Source organism: Peromyscus californicus, unplaced genomic scaffold (assembly GCF_007827085.1).
Source record: "Peromyscus californicus insignis strain IS unplaced genomic scaffold, ASM782708v3 Scaffold_15__1_contigs__length_86483966, whole genome shotgun sequence".
NCBI classification, from domain to species: domain Eukaryota; kingdom Metazoa; phylum Chordata; class Mammalia; order Rodentia; family Cricetidae; genus Peromyscus; species Peromyscus californicus.
The window spans coordinates 48,004,359-48,028,997 of NW_026294447.1; the positions used below are offsets into that span (position 1 = coordinate 48,004,359).

A 24,639-nucleotide genomic window follows, 5' to 3' on the forward strand; every position below is an offset into this window, starting at 1 on the left:
GAGAATATCTACTTATTTGTCCTTCATCCAAAACAAGTGAACAGACAAACAAAATGCAGCTAAAAATCACAGTCAAATCCTTCTCCGCAAATCCTCAGCCCCTCTGCGCCCCATGCACACACAAGGATCTTTGCCTTTCCATAAGGCTGCCTGGAGGGATGGGCTGACCTGAGTCCTGGCTCCCGCACTATCATGGACTGGCTTCAGGGGTGGCCTGTCTGTCTTCCCCCACAACCCTCTCTAGCATTCCTAGAGTCCCCTGACCCCTCTGCTTTCTTCTACACACACTGATCCCTGGAGGTGCCCTTAACAACTTTCCACTGGCAACCATGAGTCCTCGTGTGCCACGCCACTCCTCCCGATGTCCCCAAGGATTTACATAACAGGGAGTCCTGTATCTCTGACGTTTATTCACATCGCCTCAACAGCAGCTTCAACTAGCACAGGGTAAGCCTCTAGCTCCTGCCGCATCTCCAGACACCCCCTTCATGTCTGTGTGACCAGGTGAGCTTTGCAAACAGAGTGTGTAGGCTCCTACCTTAGTTCTTGTGTGACACCATGGAAATCCCTGAATGTTTATTCTGCTCTCGAAAGAACATTCTAAGCCTCTTCTGCTCCCTGCAATCCTGGCACAGTCCCATACTAAAGAGAGGTGGTAAATAGTGCCCTTTCAAACAAGCAGCAATGAAATACTAGAAAATTATACATTTAAAAAAGAAAGCCAGTCTAGACGTCGAAATTTAAAACCCATGTTATTTGCAAACAATACTTTTATGAGACAAATTACCAACACATACATGTTTCATAATTTTTAGGTTTCTAAGAATATGTTTTCAGGACTGAGACTGTTGTTCAGTTGGTAGAATGCTCGTCTACCATACACAAAGCTCCGGGCTTGATCTCCAGCACCCCAAAACCAGCATTGGTGATGCACAACTGTAACCCCAGCACACGGGAGGTGCAGGCAGGAAGGTGAGAAGTCAGTACAGGCATCCTTGGCTACATGGTGATTTGGGAGGGGGGGTTGGAAAGTCCTTGGTGTATGGTAAACGTCCACTTTTGAATATGAAATAATTCTTAAAAAGTATTTATTATGTGTGTGTGCAAGATGTGTGCACGGAAGTGTACCTGCCATACAAGTGTAGAAGTGTGTAGAGTCCGTTCTCTCCTTCCACTTTTATGTGGGTTCTGGGGATCAAACTCAGCTTGCCAGGCTGGCACAGCAAACATCTTTACTGGCTGAGCCTTCACGCCTTCCTGAATTTAGACTACTTTTTTTTGTTGTTTCTCCATGGTAACTTTGGAGTCTGTCCTGGAACTCGCTTTGTAGACCAGGCTGGCCTCGAACCAACGGAGATCCACCTGCCTCTACCTCCTGAGTACTGGGATTAAAGGCATGCGCCATCACTGCCTGGCTTAGACTACTTTTATAGACTGTCCATTTCTTGGGTGTCTATAATTCTTGCTAATGATTTTTGACACTTCTCTTCCAGGTTTACACAAGGTCCTTGAGAGAAGGTCTTACAAAAGGCAGATGCAGGGTGAGATTGCTGCTCTTGCCTAAGTCAGTACTACAGCATATCCCGTGTTCAGAAATGTCCCCAGTCTCTTACTGTAACTAATCATGTGAGGAGGCACAGCCAGACAAGAAACTCTGCCCATTCCCAATTAGCAGCCTGACTTCAGAGGATGGTCGAGGTTGTCCGAGGCAGGAGAAGAATCAAGTACCTTATGAGCATGGGAACTATTCCAATAATCAGCTGGTTACTCTATGTGTCCGAAAGCTTTATTACCTGGTTTATATTATCCAATGTCAAGACTCTGTATAAAACTGCATGATTAAGGCAGTGTGAAGCTGAGCTAAGTATTGACATTAGAATTACTAGAACCAAATGGAAACCAGAAAACAGACGCACACTTAACACGGTCAACTGAGCTCTGACAGAGGTAGATGTCAAGAAAACACAGTGACAGAAAGCAGAGTATCACAGCACAGAGACCCCCTTGGGATAAAGCAAACCTTGACCCTTACCTTATACCACACACACGTGAAGATTAATGATAAGCAGATCTACAGTTCACAAGGGGAAGAGACAAGATCAGGAGAATTCAGATCTGCTGCTCGCTGCAGCAGCCTAGAGTATGGGCTTTTGTCAGCTGTCTAGAGACTGTGCGAGAGGTTGTCAAGGACTTCTGACAGTACACCCTAGGTCACATAGCCATTGGGTAAGCTTAATCCTGACACTGTGCATGCATCACTGAAGATCTCATGGAGAACAGCAAATGATCTGATACAATGTCAGAAAAGAAGTTAAATACTGAAAATCTGTACCATGATTCTATTCCTTGTCAGTAAAAATTACATGTGAGCACCTACTTAGCATCTGCCTGTGTACTAGGAAAACTATAATTAAATGGGAGAGAGACAATTGGGGGGGGTATGAAGACACACTAGGGTAAGTACTAAGGTGGGGAGCTATAGCCACATAGCATAGAGATACTGATGCCACCATAAGTTCGGAGGACTTGCTGTAGGAGGTGCCAGCTACACTGGACCTCAAAGTTGGAAAAGCAGCATGAGTAACTACTCAGAAGTGATGTGCACAATGTGCACCAGGGAAGGAAGATGGGTTTTTGCTACAGCAATTAATTCCACTGTGATGGTCTGATTAAGCGATGCCCTCTAGAGGCTCAAACACTTGAACACTGACTCCCAGGTGGTGGTGATGTTTGTGGAGAATAAGAGGGTGTGGACTTGCTGGAGGAAATACATCCCAGGGGTGGGTGCTGAAGAGTATAAAGCCTCGGTCTATTTCCAGTCTGTTCTCTGCTTTGTGCTTGTGATAGAAGATGTGAACTCTCAGCCTCCTGCTGCCATGCCTGTCCCGCCATGATGGACTCATCCCTCTGGAACCATAAGCCAAAATAAACTCTCTCTTCCTTCACTTGCCTTTGGTCATGGTGTTTTTATCACAGCAACAGAGAAGCAATTAATTAATACAGGCACACTGGGACTTTATTTACCCAGTGCAGCAATCTGGAGCAGGAAAGTGGCCTGCGAGGAGGTGTCTGGGAATTGCCAGGCCCATCCCCATCTCTGCCAGTTAATTATGTTGTCTCCTAAGCAAGCCATGTCAACTAAGAAAGCCAGGGACCCCTGCTTCCCACCCCAAGCCCCCCGCCAGTGGTCTTTAAGGGGAAAGCACTCATATTTAGGAAATGCATGACAGTTATCATTATCATCAGTGCCAACATGACAGCCTTTCACAGAAGAATCCTGAGGCACTCTTGAGCTGAAAACTCCTAAAAGGGAACAAGATGAAAGCCAGACTGAGATAGAAGACCTCAGCCATCTTCCCGGTGATGGAGTGGCTAGAACGGCAACTGGGGCTCTTGTGATACTTCTGTTCCTGGGTACACAATGTCAGCATCACCCCTGCAGCCCTGGAAGGGAAGCGGGGCAACGGAAGTCCCAGAGCACAGTTAACACTGGTGCGGTCACAAGTCACCTGCCAATGGGGAGGACATCCAGCCAGTGGTCCATATGCACAGTCCTCTGCCGAAACACCCAGAACCTTCATGCACCAGTACACCCCGACAGCAAGGGCAAACAGGAAGGGCAAACCAGCCTCCAGCAAGCACCTATGGGAGGTTAGGCACTGAAGATGCTCCCGACCCACTGTGCAGGGGCCAAGCAGGGCTCGGACCATGGCCTCAGAAAACACTGGTTATCCCACCATAGTTCTGTGGCATGCACACACCTTATAGGGTTGCTGTGAGGATTAAATAAGGTGAGCTATGAAAACTGTTTGGCCTAGTGTCTGGCAATGTATGCTTATTAATATCATCTCTGTCATCACTATCCTTTAACCATCCCACACCACCTCTCCAGAAACCTCTGATGAATTATCTATAAGGCACAAGGTTTAATGAGGGAAATTCAATTCTTTTCAGTCTACCATGTCTTTGGTAGCTAGCCCTAACCTTGCATTCACCCATCCAAACATCTTCCCAATCGATGAACCGGTCGCACTTCAAAGCGACCCGGCAGCAGTAACAGGGATGCGCTCCTGAGCCTATGAGACTGCTTGGGAGCGTCAGCTGGCTCACCCTCTGAGCCCAGAGCTTCTCCTCAAGTGAGCTGCTGAGTGCCGCCTACAAGTCCTGCCATTTCCTGGTCCTCCTCATTGGCAGCACACTGCAGGCTGAGATGGTGAGTGTGGATGAGCTCGCTCACTGGCTGCCAAAAGCTGGCTGTGACACTTCACTGTGTCTCCACCTCTTCCCTTTTCTGTCCCCACCCCCAAGGGTCAGGAACGTTTCTGGAAACTGTGGCCCAGCCGATACACAATGGCTCTGTGGGAAAAGGCGTCGAGAGCCATCACCACTCCCTTTTCACTGAACACTAGGCAGGAATATAAGCTCATTCTCGTGTCCCTGGTCTAAAATCAGCACCTCTTTTCATTCCCGTCTCCCGCTCTCCACCTCCTGAAAACATCCACATACTCAGAGACCAGCACGGCCCATCCGCCTCACCTCATGCTCTGAGATGCAGTTAGGCGGCAGCTCAGTCAGATACCTGAGAAAACCCACGCTGGAAGCCGACTTCGAACTCTGTGCTGCTCCCCCTAGGAGAGGTCCAAGCCTCCAGCACCAGCTCTTCCTCCCAGGTTGCTGAGGCGAGCGCCCCAGGCTTCAGCACCAGATTCCCCAGCATTACTGTGTTCTCTCTTAGGTCACAGACCGTCTCCAAGCCTCTGGAAATCAGACTGTGTCACTCTCACCTGAACAGGGACACCATGCAGCATGGCTCAGTGTAGATGCCTGGGCCTTGAGTGACAGTGTAACCTGAGGAGGTGTTCGTGTCTCTGTAGGCATGAAGTGAGCATGTGCATGCGTACACAGACTCTTGGGACGGCCCAAGGTTGACTCTGGATGCATCAGCTGTACTGTTATGGCTGTTGAGCTAGGATTCATTTATCTCTGCCTCCCTAGCACTGTGGATTACAGGCATGTCTCACCCCTACACACACACACACACACACACACACACACACACACACACACACACTTCTGGAACTCCGGTCCTGATGTTTGTGCAGCGAGCGCTTTATTGGCTGAAGTTCGTTTTCATTTGGAAAGGTGAGAAACAAACTCTACCACACACTGTGCCGTCCCCCAGCATTCCACCAGCACTCCACCGGCCTCCCTCCTGATGCAGCTCACTTCCCTGAGTCTAAAATTAACCTCAGCGGGGAGCTCTCAGCTCTGCCATTGGAGGGCAGCCCTGGCGAACACAATCAGAGGCCATAAGCTGAGCAGCAGGCCATTCCTGTCATCCACCCCCTACCCCCCAGGCACCCCTTCCACCTGCTTGCTTGGAAATGGGCTGGGGAAGGGCTGGCATGGCGGGGCACAGCCTGTTTCCTGTGGTCCTTCTTTGGTGGAGCCTGACATGGTTGACATATAGCCCAGGCAGCATTCCCCTTTCCTCCTGGTCCATTCTGCTGTTTGTGTTTATTATCCAGAGTTGGAATGTTCTGGGAACATTCCAACCGGGGATTATATAAAGTCTTTGGAGATGGGTAATGGTGACCTGCTTTCTCCACAGGAGTTAAAGATGACTCACAAGGATTGTCAAGGAGCTACTAGGCAGGCGGTTCAGGAGACACCAGCAGAGGAAACTGGTCTACACTGCCACTCTTCAAGAGGAGACTGGAGGAGCTGGACAGAATTGAAGCTCAGAAGTGAGGAGGATGACCAGACAGCCATGCTCTCTGCTGACTGTTCCGGAAGTGGCATTTTGAGCACATACGACACAATGGCCCTCCTTGCAGAACGTATTCCATACACTGAGGGTGATACCACAGGACAAACTGTTAGAACCCAAGGTTTTTATTAGCTGTACCTCACTACCTCATTTAAATTCGAGCAGACAACTGAAACCAGAGGTGGTGGTGGGTCCTCAGGGACTCCAGCCCGACCCGCTGCAGAGCGCACAGGGCTCCTGGGTTCTCTCTCACTAGTGTCTCAGGCAGGTGCTTTTCTACAAGTCACTCAGCTGCAGAGCCCTGGACTAGCTCTGCAGATGTCAAACAAGGAAGAGGAGAGGAAGAGATCTAAGGGGCTGCCATCCGGTGACCTGAAGCACACAGTGGCTACAAAGGGACGCGGGGAGGTGGCAGTGTGTGTGTGTGTGGGGGGGGGGGGCGCACCCTTTCTAGCAACCAAGCCAGCCTGTAATTGCCAGGAGCGAACAGTGCCAGGGATGAGGTGGGTAGCTTGCTACTCACAGGGGCAGCCCAGGGGTGAAGCAGAATGCTATAAATAGCAAGGCACGAGGAGGTTCTATAAACAGAGTCTGGCCACAGCAACCAGCCCCAGGGGAGGGAACAGGCAGGAAACAAACATATGGAGCTCTCAGGAGCCGCGTTGCCCAGCTCCTGACCATGGGAGAAGGTCTACGTGCACCCACGCTGGGACACACGACGGCTAACGCCACCATGCATGCTGCCCACTTTCCATCATGGAGGCTGGTTGTTGCCTTTACACATTTACTGAGGATCCATACCTAGCCCCGGGGCAACGCTAGCAGGGCAGGTAAGAGCAGCTTCATCATCCTGGCTCTGAGCGGCTTCTCCCTTGAGGAGGCAAGGCACCGGCTCCAATCTCAAGGCAAGAAACAAGCAATGTAAAGGAAAATTAAAGATGCAGTTGGAGCGGGCAAGAAGGAGCTGGCGGGAACAGTGGTGGACAGCTGGACAGACGTCCCTCTTACTGTGTCGGTTAGGAGATGGCGGATTGGGCATAACCCCTCACTAGGGCATCGCTCCAGTCTTTAGGGGCTCTGCAGCCTGCCCACTGACCTGTGACACTTGACCTCCAGACTAAGACTGGAGGTCAGATGCGGAGGAGACCGCGAAGCCAGTGTCCCCACCCTCTGCATGTGCTCGTCTGCGTCTGCTGGTCCTCCTGTGTCTCCTTCCATGACCTTCACTGGCATCCTGGTTGGTGTCTGCCAGGGCCCTGGAGATCCTTCGTGGCCTGGGGCCCTCATGAAGGCTATGGCTAGATTTCTCACAGAATGTTAAAAGCTTTGAGGGGGGGGGGGGAAAGCCCTCTAAAATTATCCCCCAGAGCCGGGGAATGTAGCTCAGTCTGAAGTCCTCATTTCAGTCTCACCCCTGGCTACATAACAAGTTTGGGGCCAGCCTGGGTCACATGGAAAGCCATCTTAAAAAAAAAAAAAAACCTATACCTTTAACACACGAACAGTTTTAAAATTCAATCCCGCACTCTGACATAAATAGGACTGTGGATATTCCAGAAAGAGAATTACAGTTGGAGAGTTAGAGGGATGGAGAGGGGAGAGGGGAGAGGTTCATTTGGCTGAGAAAATATCAAAAACAATCCTGTTAGCAAACCAGGAGAACCTGACCTATGGTCAAGAGCCTAGGAACGGGAGACTTTCAGGGAAGACACGGGAGCTTTGTAAGTGCTCAATCCACATCCCTTGCCTTCTTTTCCAGACTCTCCATTCTCCTTCTCAACCTAGGGACCAGTTCATCAGAAGTACATATGCATAAAGTCATAAACACGGCACACAGCGGCTGGGAGCCGAGGAAGGGGCTTGAATCTTAATTGGCTCTGATGAGATCACATTTCCACCAAGACGGGTTATGCGACCTGATCGTAAGGATCTTTCCAGCCTGGGACTTGATTACACCTGGAGTCTGCAACTTTTCCTGAAATGCCATCTAAGAATGGATGTGAAGTTTAGATTCCTCCAAAACTTAAAGCACCACGTAAAAGTCATGTTCCTGGCTAACCAGGTTAACTGGTTAACTAGTTGCAGAAATTACACCTGCTGCATAGCTGTTTAGCAATGGAGTAGGCTAGGGGGAGGTGTGGGCAGCCTTGCATTCCAAACGCCAGGAAACGGAGGTTGACCAAGGGGAGAATGAGATTTGTGCAGTCAGGGCAGGTAAGGGCAGCCCCAGGCAGAGGGCCAGGTTGACTGAGAATGCTTGGTGGTATCTCCTGGATCTTCTAAAATACATACAAAAAAGAAAAGGGGGTCTCAAATTTCCTAAAGCTATCAGGAAGGCTATGGCTGGGGTCTGGAATTCCTATCAGTCCACCACGAACTTACTGTGGATCTAGGGAGGGGTGCTTTCTGGTGGGAAGAATCTGTCTCCAGAGTGGGGGAATTCTCCTTGCTTAGAAGGCCATGCTGTCTTCAGAAGGCCAGAGCCCCAAACTAGCTGGAAACCTAGTCGCAGGCACAAGAGAGGTGGGTAGGCACCAGTCCCTAGTAGCGTCACGGGAGGATCTGCCATGTCAGGTTACTCTCTGCACATGTGTGACACAGCAGTGCCCTGACAATAAGACAAGCAGGTCCTAGTGCACCGCTCTCTGCTCAGGGTGGATGGACGTGGGATGGAGACAGAGGCACGGGCCTCGGGGTTGTGAGGAGAGCACAGCCATCTTCCTTTCAGGTCAGCTATAAAGATGAGAAAAGGAAAGACACCAGGGAGTGGACAAGAGTCCAGGCGAAGCACAGAAAAAGAGTTGTCAGTTAATCTGACATTGCTCAGTGCCCACTCAGCTACCTCAGCCTTGCCCTTCTCTCCGTGGCCACCGAGCACATAGGGTAGAGATGGTGCAATGTGGTGTTGTGGTTCCATTTTACGGCTAAGCCACACATGGGCAGGCCAAACTTTCCAGAACACACCCTAATATATTATCGAAGACCTAGACAGAAAACAATGTACAACTGGGTACTGCTTAGCTCTGTCATGGGTCAGCCGGCCCAGGGAACCTCTCCTACAAGGTCATAGGAATGATTCCTGCAGGAGGAAGGTCTCCAGCAGAAGTTGTTATAGGCTCTGTTTCTCATCTCCTCATTCCTGATGGGTATGTGGGAGCTCGCTCATCCTCGAAAGCACGCCTCTGCACTGGCTCACACGTATGCATGGCTGCATGTGGACATGCATATGCATGCTAACCACACACTTCGTTTTGAAAGTGACGCCACAAGTGCAGGGCGGTGTCAGCATTAGTCCGTCCTATGGCCTGCGATGTACATGAGAAAGTTAAGTTCACAAACTATGGCGCTGTATGCTATAGAAATATCTACTCACAACCTGCTTGTATCTCAGGGGGAGAATTCAAAAGCATCATGGCACTGGCAGCATCAATGTCAGGATCTGGAAAAATCAACCAATAAATAACATTATTTACAAGGGGGCTGGTGTGTGTGTGTTTTTCCCCCTGCAAGTTACAGCTTATGAAGGCGACAGAGAGAAAGAAAAAAAAAAAAAAAAAAAAAAAAACATCCAGGAACTAGATGAGGGATCTCAGAGGTGACTTCTGTACCATTTGGACTTGAGAGAAAGAAAAGTTATTCTAGAATGAGATGCAAGAAGCATGGCTTTTTCTCGCTTTGTTAATGCTGGGATCTGTGCTGTGAGTGTCCGATAAGCTGCTGGTCTAGGCAGCCCTCAGCTTTCACCCTGGGGTGGAGGAGCGGGAGAAATGGTAACAACAGGAAGGTCAGCCTGGGGTTCTTAAATGCTGGGGCTTGTGGGGGGGGTGGGGGTGGATATCACATCACCACCAGGAAGGGAAGGCACTGAACACATCTGCATCCAGTCAGATACAAACAAGACATTTGGTCATTTCCATTCGTCAGCAGAATGGAAATCATGTTTTAGGAGGCTACATGTGCACACAGCAGTGTTGGAGGTGATGAGGGCATTTTTTTTTAAAAGCACATAAAATATAAGGAAAAGAACTAAGAAAGTTCTGATGTTGAAGGCACGGTGCTTACGTTCTCATTTATTATTGCTTTTAATCGGCTCCCTCCCTCACTTTATTGCTATAATTCTTAATAGGTTTCTGAATCCTTACCAATCCACCGGCTGACAGATGGCAGGTTATATACAGACAGAGAAAAATATTATCCCTTTATAACTAAATTCATTTCCCTCTGAGAAACAGCAGCGCGGCTGCTATGGAAATGAAGGTCACCATGGCAACGGTAAACAACCCCCAAGAATGGTCACTGAATAGGCTGAAAAGAACATCTGCCCCAGCCCAGCGTCCCAGCTGCCCTGGGGCGAAATTCGCTAATAGTGCAGTGAGGCCTTGTGACAGAAGCTGCCGCCTGTCCCCTGTCCAAATAAATGAAGTGTGCAATTGAAGTCGACATCAAAATGCCTGCCCTTGCAGATTACTGCCCCCATGTCCGCTAAGCCCAGTAACTAATGACTGGGGAGAGGGGGCCTCGCACTTGTCAGTTTTTGTACAAATTACACACCAAAAAATTCAATTTACTACTAATGGCTCCATGGCACTTTATTTTGGGTATTATGCGAGAAAATTACTTTTTTTTACTGTTTAAAAAAAGTACATTTTTCATACTTTATATGTGCGGTTTAATTCCAAGGGAGTAATGCAATGCATGATAAAGCCCCACCAGCGATTAATAATATGGATGATGCTGGTTTCGGAAGACAATGCCTCAAGAAAAAATAAAAAATAAAAAGGTAAAGAAACTTCACTCTGCCCTTTTCTATTTGCCTGCAGGAGGCCATAATGGAGTAAAAGTTTATTTTAATAAGCACACTGTATGAGAAACAGGTAAATCGGCTTCTTTGGCGACTCCTGGGGTGACATTGCTCAAACGTCAGTCCCTCCCCACTGATACAGGGCTCAGTGATTCACAGAAAAGCTTCAAGCTCCACTCTGCTCACGGGTCTCTACTGCCCAGCAGTGATGTCTCTGGATACCCATGGGTATCAGGGAACAAGCTCTGAGATGGTTCCTCTTTGGAAAGAACTTTTTGCTTTCAGGGAGGCACTCAAATATGTGCTTGGTCTTTTCATCATACAAACCTTCACTTCCATCGTTGTGAAGATTCAAATGCAACAGGTGACCTGGGTTGCCCTGGCTATGTGGTCTCTACCTCCCCAGATGAGGGTCCAGAGGTAAGGGGGAAACTCAGACATGACATCAGGAAATAAAAGAAATCCTTCAGAACCACAATCCGTCTCAGGCGGAAGTCTGAGGGCCACAGATAAGCACAGCCTTGGTGAAAGACGAAAAGATGGAAAGAGAGCGAGCCTGAAAAGCACAGAGTAGCATCAATACTCACGTGAATCACGGAGAACCTAAATTTGGGGGTCTACCTAGTATCTCCCCATGATGCCCCATCCCACCCAAACCAAGAAATAGATATACCTAAGTAATCAAGTACAGGATGCTGACATCCCTCCCCCACTTTCCATGGAGCAGATGTACCATATCTGATGCCTCCACAGATGGAGTTGCTAATGCTACCATGCTGCCCTACCCCCAGGAATTCTGGGGGAATGTAACAGGTAGACTTCTCATGATCTAACAGACTACGCATGACTGCCTGTAGCCTCACTCTCCTTTCTGAAGGGACCTGACACTCCTAAGTCCCTATGGAGGCCAGGGCATGGGATTCTCACCCCCAAACCATCATCCAAACACAAGAACTACACAGGGGTATGTGATCACATACTTTAGAATCTACCGCGTCAGCCCTTCTCCAAGCGGCTACAGTGAGTGCCTCCTCTTAAACTATTAACTGTATGAAGAGATGGTTTGTATGATGAGTTTATACATTTGTACCCAAGTTACAAGGATCTCAATCAAGATGAGCGTGACAGAGAAATCCATTTCTGCCACCCCAGAGTTCCCCGATGTTAGACTGCAGGTATATAGGCATGGGTCCTGAGAAACTGGCCATTTGCTTTCTGCTCTTCATCCAGGACGTGGTATTGGTAGTCCATTCCTTACAGCCACCAAACGGATTTTCTGTCACTTGTTTATCCATTCTCTTGTAGAGTGGCATGTGACTTACTCCTAGTTTTGTGTGCTATAAAGAAAGCTACTGTGAACGTTTGCATCAAACTTCTGGGACTTGTTCCGTTTTCTCTCGAGTAATTGTTGGTAGGAATATGTTTAACATAGGAGACTGTTGAGCCATTCTCTAAAGATATTGTACAAGGAATGAGCTCTAGTTGGTCCATATTTTGTTAGCACTTGAAACTGTTAGCCATTTAGTGAGGATGTAATGGTGTTTCAGTGTGGTCTTAAGTTTGTATTTTACTAATGACAAATTATGTTGTGTTTTTCCATGTGTTAAAAGCTCTTTGTAGGTTTTCTTTTGGGAAAACTTTGTTCAAGTCTTTTACCCATTTTTAAATTGGGTTGTGTAATTTATTCAGATACATGGCACATGTATTCTGAGTCTTTGGTGACATATGTATTCTTTGAAGTCCATGACTTAGTTTTTCAATAGTATATTTCAACCAAGTCTTTACTTTTTCTGGGATCTAGTTCACTAATTTGTTCTTTCACAGCTCAAAGTTGAGATATTCTGCTAAATGGCATCCTTTGTTTTCATTCATTAGTTCATCAAGTATACTGTTACCTGGGTCCAACACCCACACTCACAAGTAAATAAAAATGGTAGCAATCAACTGCATCTCCTTCCTCATCTAGTATGCTCTCCATCAGAGACCCCTGACACAGTACAAATCAGAGCTGGAAGGGCCTCTGTACCCCTTGGTCTGAATACTAGGCAGCCTCAGAGAGCCCTTTGCCAGACATGTGTCTATGGCCAAGAATCCTGGGCTCTGCAACAATGCCTGCCATAGAATCCCTGTCCCAGCGTGACAGCCACACGTTTCCAGGATCTCTCCAGAAAGCCTCAGCTTTCATTGCTATCTAATAATGAATGGAAGGAGCATTTAGGCAGTATAAAAACATACAAACCAGGTGGTTATAATTGAGAAGTAAATGTCTTCCCCATAGTTCCATTCCAAAACTCACATATATGAAAATATCTGGAAACTGTCTATGCAGAAACAAATATTTATGTACACTCATGGGGATATAAACATGTATTTACACATGAATCTATTCTCATCTATCTATCTATCTATCTATCTATCTATCTATCTATCTATCTATCTATTTATTTATTGGTTTTTCGAGACAGGGTTTCTCTGTGTAGCATTGCACCTTTCCTGGAACTCACAGTGATCCGCCTGTCTCTGCCTCCCGAGTGCTGAGATTAAAGGCAGAATCTATTTTTTAAATATAGGTTTAGAGCAATGATTCTCAAACTGTGGGTCATGACCCCTTTGGGAGTTGAACGGCCCTTTCACAGGAGTTGCATATCAGATATCCTGCATAGCAGATGTTTACATTATGATTCATAACAGCAGCAAAATGAACAGTTATGAAGTAGCAATGAAATAATTTTATGGTTGGAGGTCACCACAACATGAAGAACTATATTAAAGGGTCACAGCATTAGGAAGGGTGAGAACCACTGGTTTTGAGTATTTCCCCCTCAGCTGTGGTTGTGTGTGTGCGTGTGCGTCTTCAGTCTGAAAATATTAAGCTGACCCCCACAGATTATTGTAATATTTGTTACTGTGCCCATCTATTGACCTAATTTATAATATAAACTTTATCATACGCAGGTTCAACTCCAAGTATTAGGTATGTGCACACATATATGCATGTGTGTATGAGTTAGTAGAATCTGTAGCTTCAGACATTCACTGAGGGTCTTGGAGTGAGTCTCCTGCTGAAAAGGGGCAACCACTATATCCGCAAAATAGTTGGCTGCAGCTTAATTTCTATCATCTTAATAATACAGCTCAGCAACCTGTTGTCAACATTACTGAACGTTTTTGCAATGGCACTTTTGTGTAGAGAAAACCACTTCACTGTTGTTCGAATCTTAGATAGTCTTTTAATAAAAAATCCGGAGCCAGATATCAGGGTGGAAGGTGAAAAATCAGAGAAACAGAACAGCCAGCCACTAGTTTTTTACCTCTACGAAATCCTCGGCCTAAAGAGAGTGAGTTCCTGCTTCCTCGGGCTTTATATACCTTTCTCTCCCTGCCATGTAACTTCCTGGGGTTAAAGGTGTGTGTGCCACCACTGCCTGGCTCTGTTTCTCTCCTATACTGGATCAATCTCATGTAGCCCAGTGTGGCCTTGAACTCACAGAGATCCGTCTGGATTAAAAGGTGTGTCCTACCACTGCCTGACTTCTATGTCTAATCTTGTGGCTGGCTCTGTCCTCTGATCCTCAGGTAAGTTTATTAGGTACACAATATATCACCACACCTCACTCTACTAGCACTCTCTTCTCCTTAGATGATGGCTTTCCAAGAAGGGAGATGGAGCATCTGAGATGATTATGGAATCTGCCTGGAGCTGGAGCTCCGCTCCATAAAACCTGGGCCCCTGAATAAGCAAGCGGACTCTGTACAGCCTGCTTTCCACTGCCCTCATCCAGCATGTCTCCCTTGTCATTCTTGGGCCTTTCATGATGGCAGTTCCACCCCGCCCTTCCCTCATCAACCTCTGCCTCTGGGGATCAGACTCACTGGTCCCCTTGGGTGACAGGCTGCCTTAATGAGTGCACTTAGGGCCTTCATGAGTTTCCTCCTCTGGTTTGCATTCAATAAAATCAATCACCTGAAGCCGAGACACTTTTTGATGGAAGCATCCAGTTGAGGTGAGCTGGAAACATTTTAGAGGTCAGGGGAGCTGTTTAGGGGTTTGGGGGATTCTTCTGCTTCAGAGGAACACCTGGTTCCGCAGGAAGAGAGTTAAGGAAGGGGGAGAAGTGGGTGGGCTGTGTAGAGTTTTTCCTTGGGTTGCTGAAGGTGAGGTGAGGGGTTTCCCACCGTGGTTCAGTGCAGTTCATCAGTCTAAGAAAACATGATGGTATTTTGTTCAGGACTCATGAGGACCTCACTGGCAGGGGCAACGTTCCTGTTGTATTTGGAAAGCCACAGTGAGGCAGAGGGATTCAGGAGAATAAAACGGCATGACATTTTATTTTGAGATGAGGGATTCTCCCCAGCAGTCCCTAGTTCTGCCCCCTGGTACAGGAAACTTATGCACTACAGGGTAATTCAGCATGGCACCCAGCATGCTATCACGAGTGCCTGATAGAGTTCTTACCATCATCCATGCAGAGTAATATCAAATCCTGTATTGAAAGAATCCCTCCTTGATTATGCCTTGGCAACAGCATTACCTCTCTGAACTGGTTCCCAGTGGCCCATTTCAATTTCTATCTTTGATGCGGTTATCTTGTCACGCTGCCTCTTCTCTGGAGTACAGGGTGGCACAGCTTGTTTTCAAACCCTCTCTTCTTGAATGTACACACAAGCCGAATCATACTGGTGAGAAAAACAGGCTTCCAAGCTGCTGCCATCAATGACTCAGCTACTTGGATTAGGATAACGCTGGATCTTGCTTTCTCAGCACGTGGAGAAGGTTCTGTTCAGGAGTGGTGGAGGCTTTCCTCTTTGGGCAGGATAGGGAAAAGCACTAGAAAGACGAGGCAGGAGGACTGCCAGGTTCAAGTCCCGGATCTGCTGCTAGTTAAGACGGGACTTTCATGTCGCTGGGCCTCACCTCACTCATTCTGAAATGGTGTGGGTGACTGCAGACACGAGAGGAGCCAGAGTCGGTACCAGCTTCCACATCTCCCTAGCTTTCTGTAATGTCACTTGACATCTTTTTTCCTTTCCAATTCATGGCTGACAAAACTATGGACTCCCAGGGACACTTTCCAGATGGGACATCTGCTCCAAATCCTCTGGAGGCTGAGACAGTCTTACCAAGGCTGGGAAAATGTACCACTCCCTGCAAAGCCGTGGCCTGTTGGGATGGGCATTTTGTGGGCTCTTGGTGTGGCTTCTGTGGGGTACCAGACAGAAGTGCCTGGGAAGACCACGTGTTTAAGCAGCCTCAGAATATAAAGGTCAATAGGAAGGATTGGCTTCGTCCTCACTTTCAGAAAAGCGCAGCTCAGAGCTGACAGGCCGACCCACACGACAACAGCAAAACATTTTTCAGAAGGAAACTGGAGAATTATGATCACATCTTGAAATCATTTGATCTTTCACACAGCGAATGTGTTCTCTTTCCCTGCTCCTCCTTATACCTCAAGTGTTTTACATGGCGATATAATACTATGGAATTGATCAAAAGACTTGACACACGTGGGAAAAAAATGACACATACTGGATATAAGAGTACAGGTAGGGACAATCAGATGTACACACTGACGCCCTCTGGTATTCCTTCCTACAAAGTGAGGGGGCTGTGGGGGGCTCTTCCCTGCCTGCCTCACTCACTGTTGTGTCCTCAGCACCTAAGACCATACTTGGAACCTGACAGCGTGGTGATAAGCTCATACAGGATAAATGAATGGATGACTTTGTCTTATGTGGTGATATTTTATTTGTGCTTTAACAAATAAAGCTTGCCTGGAGATCAGAGGGAATAGCAAGCCATTTTAAGTAAACAAAGAAGTCAGGCAAGGGTAGCACAAGCCCTTTAATCCTCTCACTTAGCACTAAGGCAGGATCTCTGTGTGTTCAAGGCCACACTAGGAAACAGAGCCAAGTGTGGTTGACGCATGCCTTTAATCCCAGAACCAACCATAGAGTCTGGAGGTCTGTATAGACAGACAGAAAGTGAGAGAGCTGTGTAGGAAGATGAAGTGATGTAGCTGGGATAAGAGAGCCAATGAGAGAACAGAACAGAAAAGGCATATAAACGTGAGTATACAGGAAGCAGCTCTCTTATGAAGCTGCAGAGTTGGTGAGGTGAGGTTAGCTCATGGTTTGTCCTTTTCCTCTGATCTTTCTCTCTTGGGCTTTAACCCAAATTTCTGGTTCCACGTTTTTTATTTATTAAGACCACTTGGCAGTTCGTCTACAGTCTTACCCTTAGCTCAGGTGAATAGCGCTATCTGGAACTCAGCCCTCAGCTGGGAAGGATACCTGGGTGCAAGGCTCTGGATGGACAGTGGAATCACAGTTCCTCATGACAGGAACTCCAGTTTGTACAAACCAGATGGCACTGAATTACATATGCAGAGGAAAGATAAGACCCCTTACAGCAGGGATGCAAGGCAAGAGGCTGGGAATGTGACCCCAGAACACCCAGAGGGAGGGAGGGAGGGAGGAAGAGAGAGAAGGAGGACATGAGCCTTCCAGATATGGGTGGAGGAGAAGGTTTATTGTAGATAGAAGGGAGAAAACAGGCCAAGGCATCTGGGAGAGTCCAGAGTGGACATGACTGACAGGCTGCGCCAGGCCATGTGAGGAGAAGGGGAGAGGAGGAGAGAGGAACTGGAGTGACTGCCAAGAGGCCAAAAAGGTAAAAGGTCAAAATGGGCCAGGCGGTAGTGGTGGCACACGTCTTTAATCCCAGCACTCTGGAGCCAGAGGCAGGTGAATCTCTCTGAATTTAAGGCCAGCCTGGCCTACAGAGTGAGTTCTGGGACAGTCAGGACTGTTAAATAGAGAAACCCTGTCTCTGAAAACAATAACAGAACAGTCAAAATGGCTGGATTATATAGGGAAGAGCAGCTGGGGGAAGCCCAGCCCAGGCCCTGGGCTGGAGAGTTCAGGGTTGGGGACAGGGGATGCCAGCTAAGAGGACCCTTTAACAGGTAGGGACTAAGGGATGCTGGGAGACCGTGAAGGCCCGTGTCAGCTTTGATAAGTTAATATGAAGAAGAAGGGACTTGATCAACTCTTAGGATCAAGAAACACTAGAACATCAAGAAACAAGCAACAAAATGCTCATGGATGCAGAACATTTCCTGGGGACTGAGGAGATCTGCAAAGCCCTTCTAACTGAGCCAGTGTTTCTCGACTGGGGACGATCCCCCACCACCACCACACACACCCCGTCCTTGCCCCAAAACATATGGCCATGTCTGGAAACATTTTTTGAATGGCATGATTGTGTGGGATGGTGCTTAACATTCCATGGTGTGCAGGATAAAGCAGTATCCGGTCCATAACATGCTGGGGTAGGGGAGCAGGGCTGAGTTAACATGGACACGCGCTACAGCTGAGAAAAGGAACTTTGAACCACTGTCTTAAATAGAACACATCAAACCACACATGGAAATTCACCTCCTTGCTGATGCCTGCCTTCCCCTTGCCTTAGCTAAGTCTCGGAGAGAGACGCAGGCTACACTTGTGGCTTTGAAATCACTGAAGGTCTGGCTTCTGTTGCAGTCCATCACGCTATCTCAAACAGCTGCAAGAGAGCCGGCCAGCAGCGGAAGGGGGCTGCTAGCGTGCTGGGCTCTGGTGACGCCAACTGCCACCATCCCTTCTACTGATGAAGACACGGGGAACTGAGGGAGTTTCATCAGAGGTACGGGGTAGGGAATGCAGGGTTGCCTGCTCTGGGAGAATACAAAGCCTCCCACAAGGCTGATGCCAGGGTGTAACTCCGAGCACTGTCTTCATGACAGGAGAGGGACACAGAGCACAGCAGGAACGCATCAAGAGAAAGGACTTGAGGTCAGCTGGGTTGGTGGCACGGGCCTCTTGCCCCAGTGCTGGGCACTTTAGACTTCTCAGGCATCCTGGCACGCTATTATCCTGCCATTTGGGAACAAAAGCAGGGGGCTGTCCATGAGTCTGAGGCCAGCATGATCTACATAGAAAGCTCCAGGCCAGCCATGGCTGCATACCTATACCTTGACTTAAAAAAAAAAAAGATTCTGAAGGCAAGGGAAGTGTGTGTGGTGTGTGTGTGTGTGTGTGTGTGTGTGTGTGTGTGTGTGTGTGTGTGTGTGTGTTTTTGGGAGGGTGTTGCTTAGAGGACAAAAATGCTAGCTGAGCAAGCCCCATGACCCGAGTTCGAATCTAGTTCGAACCCCTAAAAATCTGGCTGTGGTGGGGTTATCCAGCACTCGCATGGTGAGATGGGAGGCAGAGACAAGACAGACCCTACCTCAACCAGCTGGAGGGAGAGACCACCTCCTGAAAGTTGTCCTCTGACCTCATTACATGTGCTGTGTGATATGAGCACACCCACACAAACAAAAATACATGGACACGTACACAAAATTATATACATTTAAGAAAACTAAAAGGTCCCCAAGAGGTTGTCTTTGGGGTTCAGAGAGCCTCAGAGGCACTGAGAACACCTCCATCCTTGCCACACTAGTGCTATCTCAGAGGCGGCTCATTGGAAACCCAGAGAGACCGCAGCCCCCTGAATCTCATTCTCCACACGGGATGTAGCCAAGAAGCATCTCAAGCTCTTGTTTGCTCTGAAGACATGAGACAAGTTCAAAACCAACAACAAACCATCGACACTAACAGCTGGCTGCTAGAGCAGGGAGAATCTGTAGGAAGGAGGGTCAGGGGAGATGTGTGATCCACCCCTGCAGCTGAGCTGTTAGGAGGTTCTCATTGCCACATCTGAGACTTTTTCAGATTAAAACCTGGCCAGGGAAATCTAAAGAACTGGTAGCATCGCCATTAACTCTGAAAACTAGAAACATTTATCCAAGGGACTCCCCAGTCCAAAGCAGCGTTCTCATTTGTACCAACCAAATGCACTTATTACCCCTAACTATTTCCCCATGGAAAAAGGTGCTGAGAAAAGGCCACAGGAGGTCAGAGCTGAGCTCAGAGTGCATCCTGGCCTGGCAGTCAGACTCCAGGGCTGTGGTCTCTCCAGGTCACCAGCGCTGTCTGGGTCAGCCACTGCCACTGCTACTGTGTCTCTACTAGAAAACCAAAGCAGCACGGCAATGCTCTCCAGGCAGAGGCTTCCACGTTTCCATTTTCTCCTGGCGGCATGAAGGGCCTTACCGCTGACGTCTCCCGAGCGCCACGTCTAACATCTCATTACTCTGCTAGAGGGCTCCGAGCCATACTGTCTATTTTGTCGAATCTGCTTCCAAGGCAAGCGAACACAGTGCCTACAGTTTTTTGTCCAGATGATCACTCAACAACATAGTGTTCTAATTTCACGAATGTGTGCCTCTGAAATGTCTTGGACTAATTGACAGATGTCTTTCTACCAGCTGCCTGGGAGTCAAACCAGCTCACACTGATTGGACGACACAGTCTCAACTTCTAGACCTGAAGATGAGGACAAGGTGGTAAGAGGCTCGGCAAAGGCTAGGATTTTGTCCTGTGGGGTCACGAGAAGAGGAGTTGAGTCCATGAGCTGCCCTCTGGGCTTGGAGTCTCTGCTCTGAAAGCCTCTTGCTTTTTTGTTTTGTTTTGTTTGTTTGTTTATATCTAGGGATATAGCTAGAGCCTTCGGTGCATGCTAGCTTCCTGTGGGGCTAGAGATAGAAATGGGGACTCCTACAGGAGTTCTGAAGCCCTCACAGACCGCCCATCTTAGTGCTGGGAGGAAAGACATGCCAAGTCCATAAGCCGGAGGCCACCAGAAGGGCACTTGAGATGCGAACAGAAACCTGGTGGGATAACTAGAGTACTAGGCAGCTGGGCAACTCACCGGCAGGTAAGGCACTGGTCCTCAGCCTGCTTGCCCCACTCCATGCTGCCAGCTTGTCCGCCCCGTTCCTGGTTCCCCCAACCAACTACTCCCCATTTACTGGAAGACCAGCTACTGTCCTCCCTGCCCCCGCCCCAGAAACCACTTCCTCCTTTTGTAAAGCCCTGAGTTCCTGGCCTCTACAGGGAGAAGTGGGGCTCCTGGCTGCTGGAACAGTAATTCCACAAGCAGGGCATCTTCATTAGCTCTGGCTTCAACTGGGCATATGTGCAAAGCCACTTTTCCAGGAGGAATGCATCCATCTTAGCTTGACACTGGCTAGTGTAGGAGCCAGAGGAACTACGGCTCAAAACCTGAAAGTCAGTGTTCCAAGGCACACATGTTCCTAGAGTTAAATCAGGATCCCAGAACTATGAAAACGTAGTTGTTCAAATCCTGTTTGGGGCACCTTACTAAAAAGATCAGAAAAAAAAAAATATAGAGAGACAGATGGGTAGGCAAGTGAGTGTTTTCTCTGCCTCTCCCTCTCTCCCTCTCCCTCTCTCTCTCTCTCTCTCTCTCTCTCTCTCTCTCTCTCTCTCTCTCTCTCTCTCTCTCTCTCACACACACACACACACACACACACACACACACACACACACACACACACTAAAGACAATAAACATGGTATCAACCCTCTCAAACCAAAATAAAACACTCAACTACCTGTCCACAGGTAAGCAATGCTCTTTCCCAACAAAGATGAGGCCATGACATCGAAGTCCAGGTGCTTCTGCACGGTGAGGAGGCGACCAGGCAAGGCAGGCCGGGTCACGACTCACTCAAATTTTATTTTTCCCTGGAACAGGAGTTTAATGTGACCCTCTCCTGTAGTGAGTGCTAACCAACGGTCAAAGATGATAATCCAACAGTAGGATGAACCCAGCAGGCCCAAGGTCATGGCTGTCTGGTTAGGGTTGGGAGGGAGGCTAAAGGGGGAGGGGACAGATGTTAGCACCCTTCTGACCCCTGGAGGCAATTAACTTATATTTCCAAGCAGGAGGTGCCCTTATGTTTAGTTAATTCTGTAGGCATAACTGTACATAATTAGAAGTCATAATTATGGCTCTCTTTCTAAAATGTGACCATAGTATCCACATTGACCTCTGGTGGCAGTCTGGCTCCCATGCTGGGAAGTACAAACATTGAGGATCCAGCCTCTACCCAATGGCCTTACCCCCTTGGACAGCCAAGGCCCTCCAGAAACTTCTTCTAAGGTCAGGCATCTACACTTGCTCCCTGGGGAGCAAACGTGGGATCTGTTTGAGGTTTCCTAATTATCCCTTTTCACTGAGAAATATTTTACTTTAAATAGACACCGACTAAGTCAGAGCCTTGACACCAGAGTCTTGCAGGCCACGTGGGAAAGGCCAAAACAGCCATTCAAATTAATATGCCAGTAATTACTGTGCATCTACCGTCTAATTACCCATGAAATGACCAAGTTGAAAAGATCAATTTCTGATCAGCTTTTCGCTTGGGCGTTTTGCAAAAGTTGCCATGGAAGCTCTAGGTCACTTAAAAATGTCAACTTATCATTAGTTTATTATACCCTATCAGCCCCCAACCAGCCATAGATCTGAGCTCAGCCCAAATCATGCTACTGAAACAAATCATTCCACAGGAAACCAAACTGTCTATCCGGGTTTTCAGATAGACAGCTCTCAGCTCTGCGCAGAGAAACACAGAATTTGTGAGGTGAAGAGATACCCTGAAACCATGTTACTGATGAACAGGAAGAGACAGGTCCAGGTGAAGTGAAAGAGCCCTGGCAGTCTCCAGCAGTACACAGACAGGACCCACCCTGAACCTGGAAGACTCTCCATCCCAGCCATGCCTGGGGGAAGAAGATTTGAAGGCTCTACATAACAAAGCCTCCCAACAGTAGGATACTGCCCAGGGATATCTGGAAGATGCTTTGGACTGAGTAACCCACAGGTACGAAAGAGAGGGCAAGAAATCCGAAAGACCATTCCAGAGTGTCTCTTTTAGCTCACAAATCCACATTTTACAATAAAAAAAAAAAAAAATGTGACTATCACCTTACTTAGTAGTGAATGTTAGTTAATGTCTCTCCTGTTTTCAGGTGCCTACCTGGGCCCCCGACCCCTTTCCTTTTTAGGGGTATCTGCACCTTCACCTTTTACTAGTAGCCCCTTATACAATCCAAATAGAGCCAACTTCTTACCAACAGTACTTTAAATCTTCAGCTAAGTGCCTGGAAAGTTGAAAAAAACGAGATAGTGCAGAACTCACTAGCCTCCTCTGGCCAGCTGAAAAGAGAGACGGGAAATTCCCTGTCAGCATCCAAACCCAGTCCAGAGGCGAGTCCCACTTGGAGGCATGAACTTCGAACAAATGGTCCCAAGAAATACAGTTTTTGCCCATACACTCCTCTCTGAATAGAACTGCCTGGGGGTAAATGATGGTTTTTCTGTATTTGTAAAAGCTTTATTCAGTGAAGAGAAATAAAACCACTACTCAGAGGTGTCCCCAACTAGAGTTTAAATAGAGGAATAATTGCCTCGCTGCTTTTATAGGCAACGTCACTCCCGAGATATACTACCCTGGTACTGTTTTCTTTTGCTTCAGTAAAAGAAAGCAAGGGACTGGGTGTAAATGCACCACAACAAAGGCATTTAATTGAGACCAGGACATTTGCATCTCAAAGCCTACTCCCCTCATGGCCACCAATGCAAACTGCATAGACCAAGTGCCAGGGGTACAACCACTGAGATGGTAAGGAGGAACTTTTAGAAGGGCCAATTCTCAAATTTACATTAATTATTGAAAAATTTTCACATTATTCACTGGCCAAGAAGTCTAACGCCACACATGGCAAGGATTCTTCGACCACGTGCTAGCTTACTATGGTACTATGGGCTCTACACATCACACTGCCACTCTCACGACCTCGCAGAATATTAAAAGGAAGGCTTTGCCGTCATCATCTACGTTGTGTGCCCCCCCCCACCCCCAGGCTTTGCTTCCTGCTCAGTAAAGAAGCATCCAGCTATATCGATCCCAAGTGTGACAGGGACAGACAAGTCACAGATTAAACACCATCCTTGTCCATTTCAGTTGAGAGTTCAGAACTGAACTGCATACTCCACTGGTTTACTGAGTGGTACCTGGTGAAAGAAAGAGTTAAAAATGGGAACCCTGGACCTAAGAGATGACTCAGTGGGTAGAGAAAGCACTGGCCACACACGCCCGATGACCTGTGTTCGGATCCCTGGAATGTACATAAAAAGCCAGAGGCTCTCGGGCCCTTGTGTCATCTGTGAACGCCTGTGGAGATATGGGAGGTGGAGACGGGATGATGGTCCTGGGTCAGCTTGCCTGGAGAATGCAGCACAGTGACATCATAAACAAGAGAGAGCGTGCCTCAACAGAGCTGTCCTCGAGTCCTGTACATGTACTCATGGGCACAATAAGTAAGTAACTAACCACGACAGCAGTATTATTGGGTCGCGCCACACTCTGGCAGGCAAAGTGGATCAGGTTTTAAAAGTAAAACATGCCAGGCATGGGCGGGGGGGGGCACATGCCTTCGGTCCCTGCACTCGGAAGGTAGAGACAGGTGGGCCTCTAAGTTCGAGGCCAGCCTGGTCTACCCTAGAGTTCCAGGGCAGCCAGGGATACACAGAGAAACCCCCAGCTCAGAAAAACCAAAAATAAATCAATAAACATTAACAAAATGAAACAATCAAGTGGAAGAATATAGCAGCACTCTGCCGAATTCCCAGCACCGCAGAGGGTCATCCTTGGCTACACAGAGAGCCTATGTGCCAGCCTGGGCTACAGGAGAACCTGTCACAAACAGACAACAGAACTTGGGAAGCTAAGGCTGAAGAACTGCTGTGAGTTCAGGGAAAGCCTGGGCTTAAAAAAAAAAGGGGGTGGGGTGGGGGTGGGGTGGGAAATATTCCACCCATATCACAAAGGCTAGCATCTACACAGTGGAGTGACTGCCACCCTGCTTTCCATTTTATTCTCCAAAGAACTTGTCCATTTGGGGCTGTAGGAACCCAATTTTTGTATTTCCCCACAATGTCTAGCTGCCTAATTTTCTCGAAGCACTTTGCAAAAACAAACAAACAACAACAACAAAAAAGGTTAGCTAATGAATCCAACATGGATTAAATTATTGATTCCATTTCACACACACAAAGTTCATCTGAGGTAGAGAAGATGGCTCCATGGTGAAGGCTGACCTTCCAGCCTGATGAT

At 47.8% G+C, this 24,639-nt stretch overlaps 1 protein-coding gene across 15 annotated transcripts in view; it reads right to left on the reverse strand.

Moving 5' to 3' along the window:
• Positions 1 to 24,639, reverse strand: part of Foxn3 (forkhead box N3) — a 401,288-nt gene that overhangs the window by 22,390 nt on the left and 354,259 nt on the right. For 12 of the 15 annotated variants that reach the window (XR_008218343.1, XM_052738751.1, XM_052738745.1 and 9 more), the window contains one exon: positions 9,144 to 9,209. The exons of 2 other annotated variants lie outside the window; for them this stretch is intronic. Coding sequence is in view for 12 of the 13 variants with exons in the window: in XM_052738751.1 (XP_052594711.1) it covers positions 9,144 to 9,209 (66 nt within the window). In the remaining variant the exon portion in view is untranslated. The remainder of the gene's footprint in view (positions 1 to 9,143; positions 9,210 to 24,639) is intronic. One more of the 15 variants, XM_052738753.1, reaches the window with a different exon arrangement.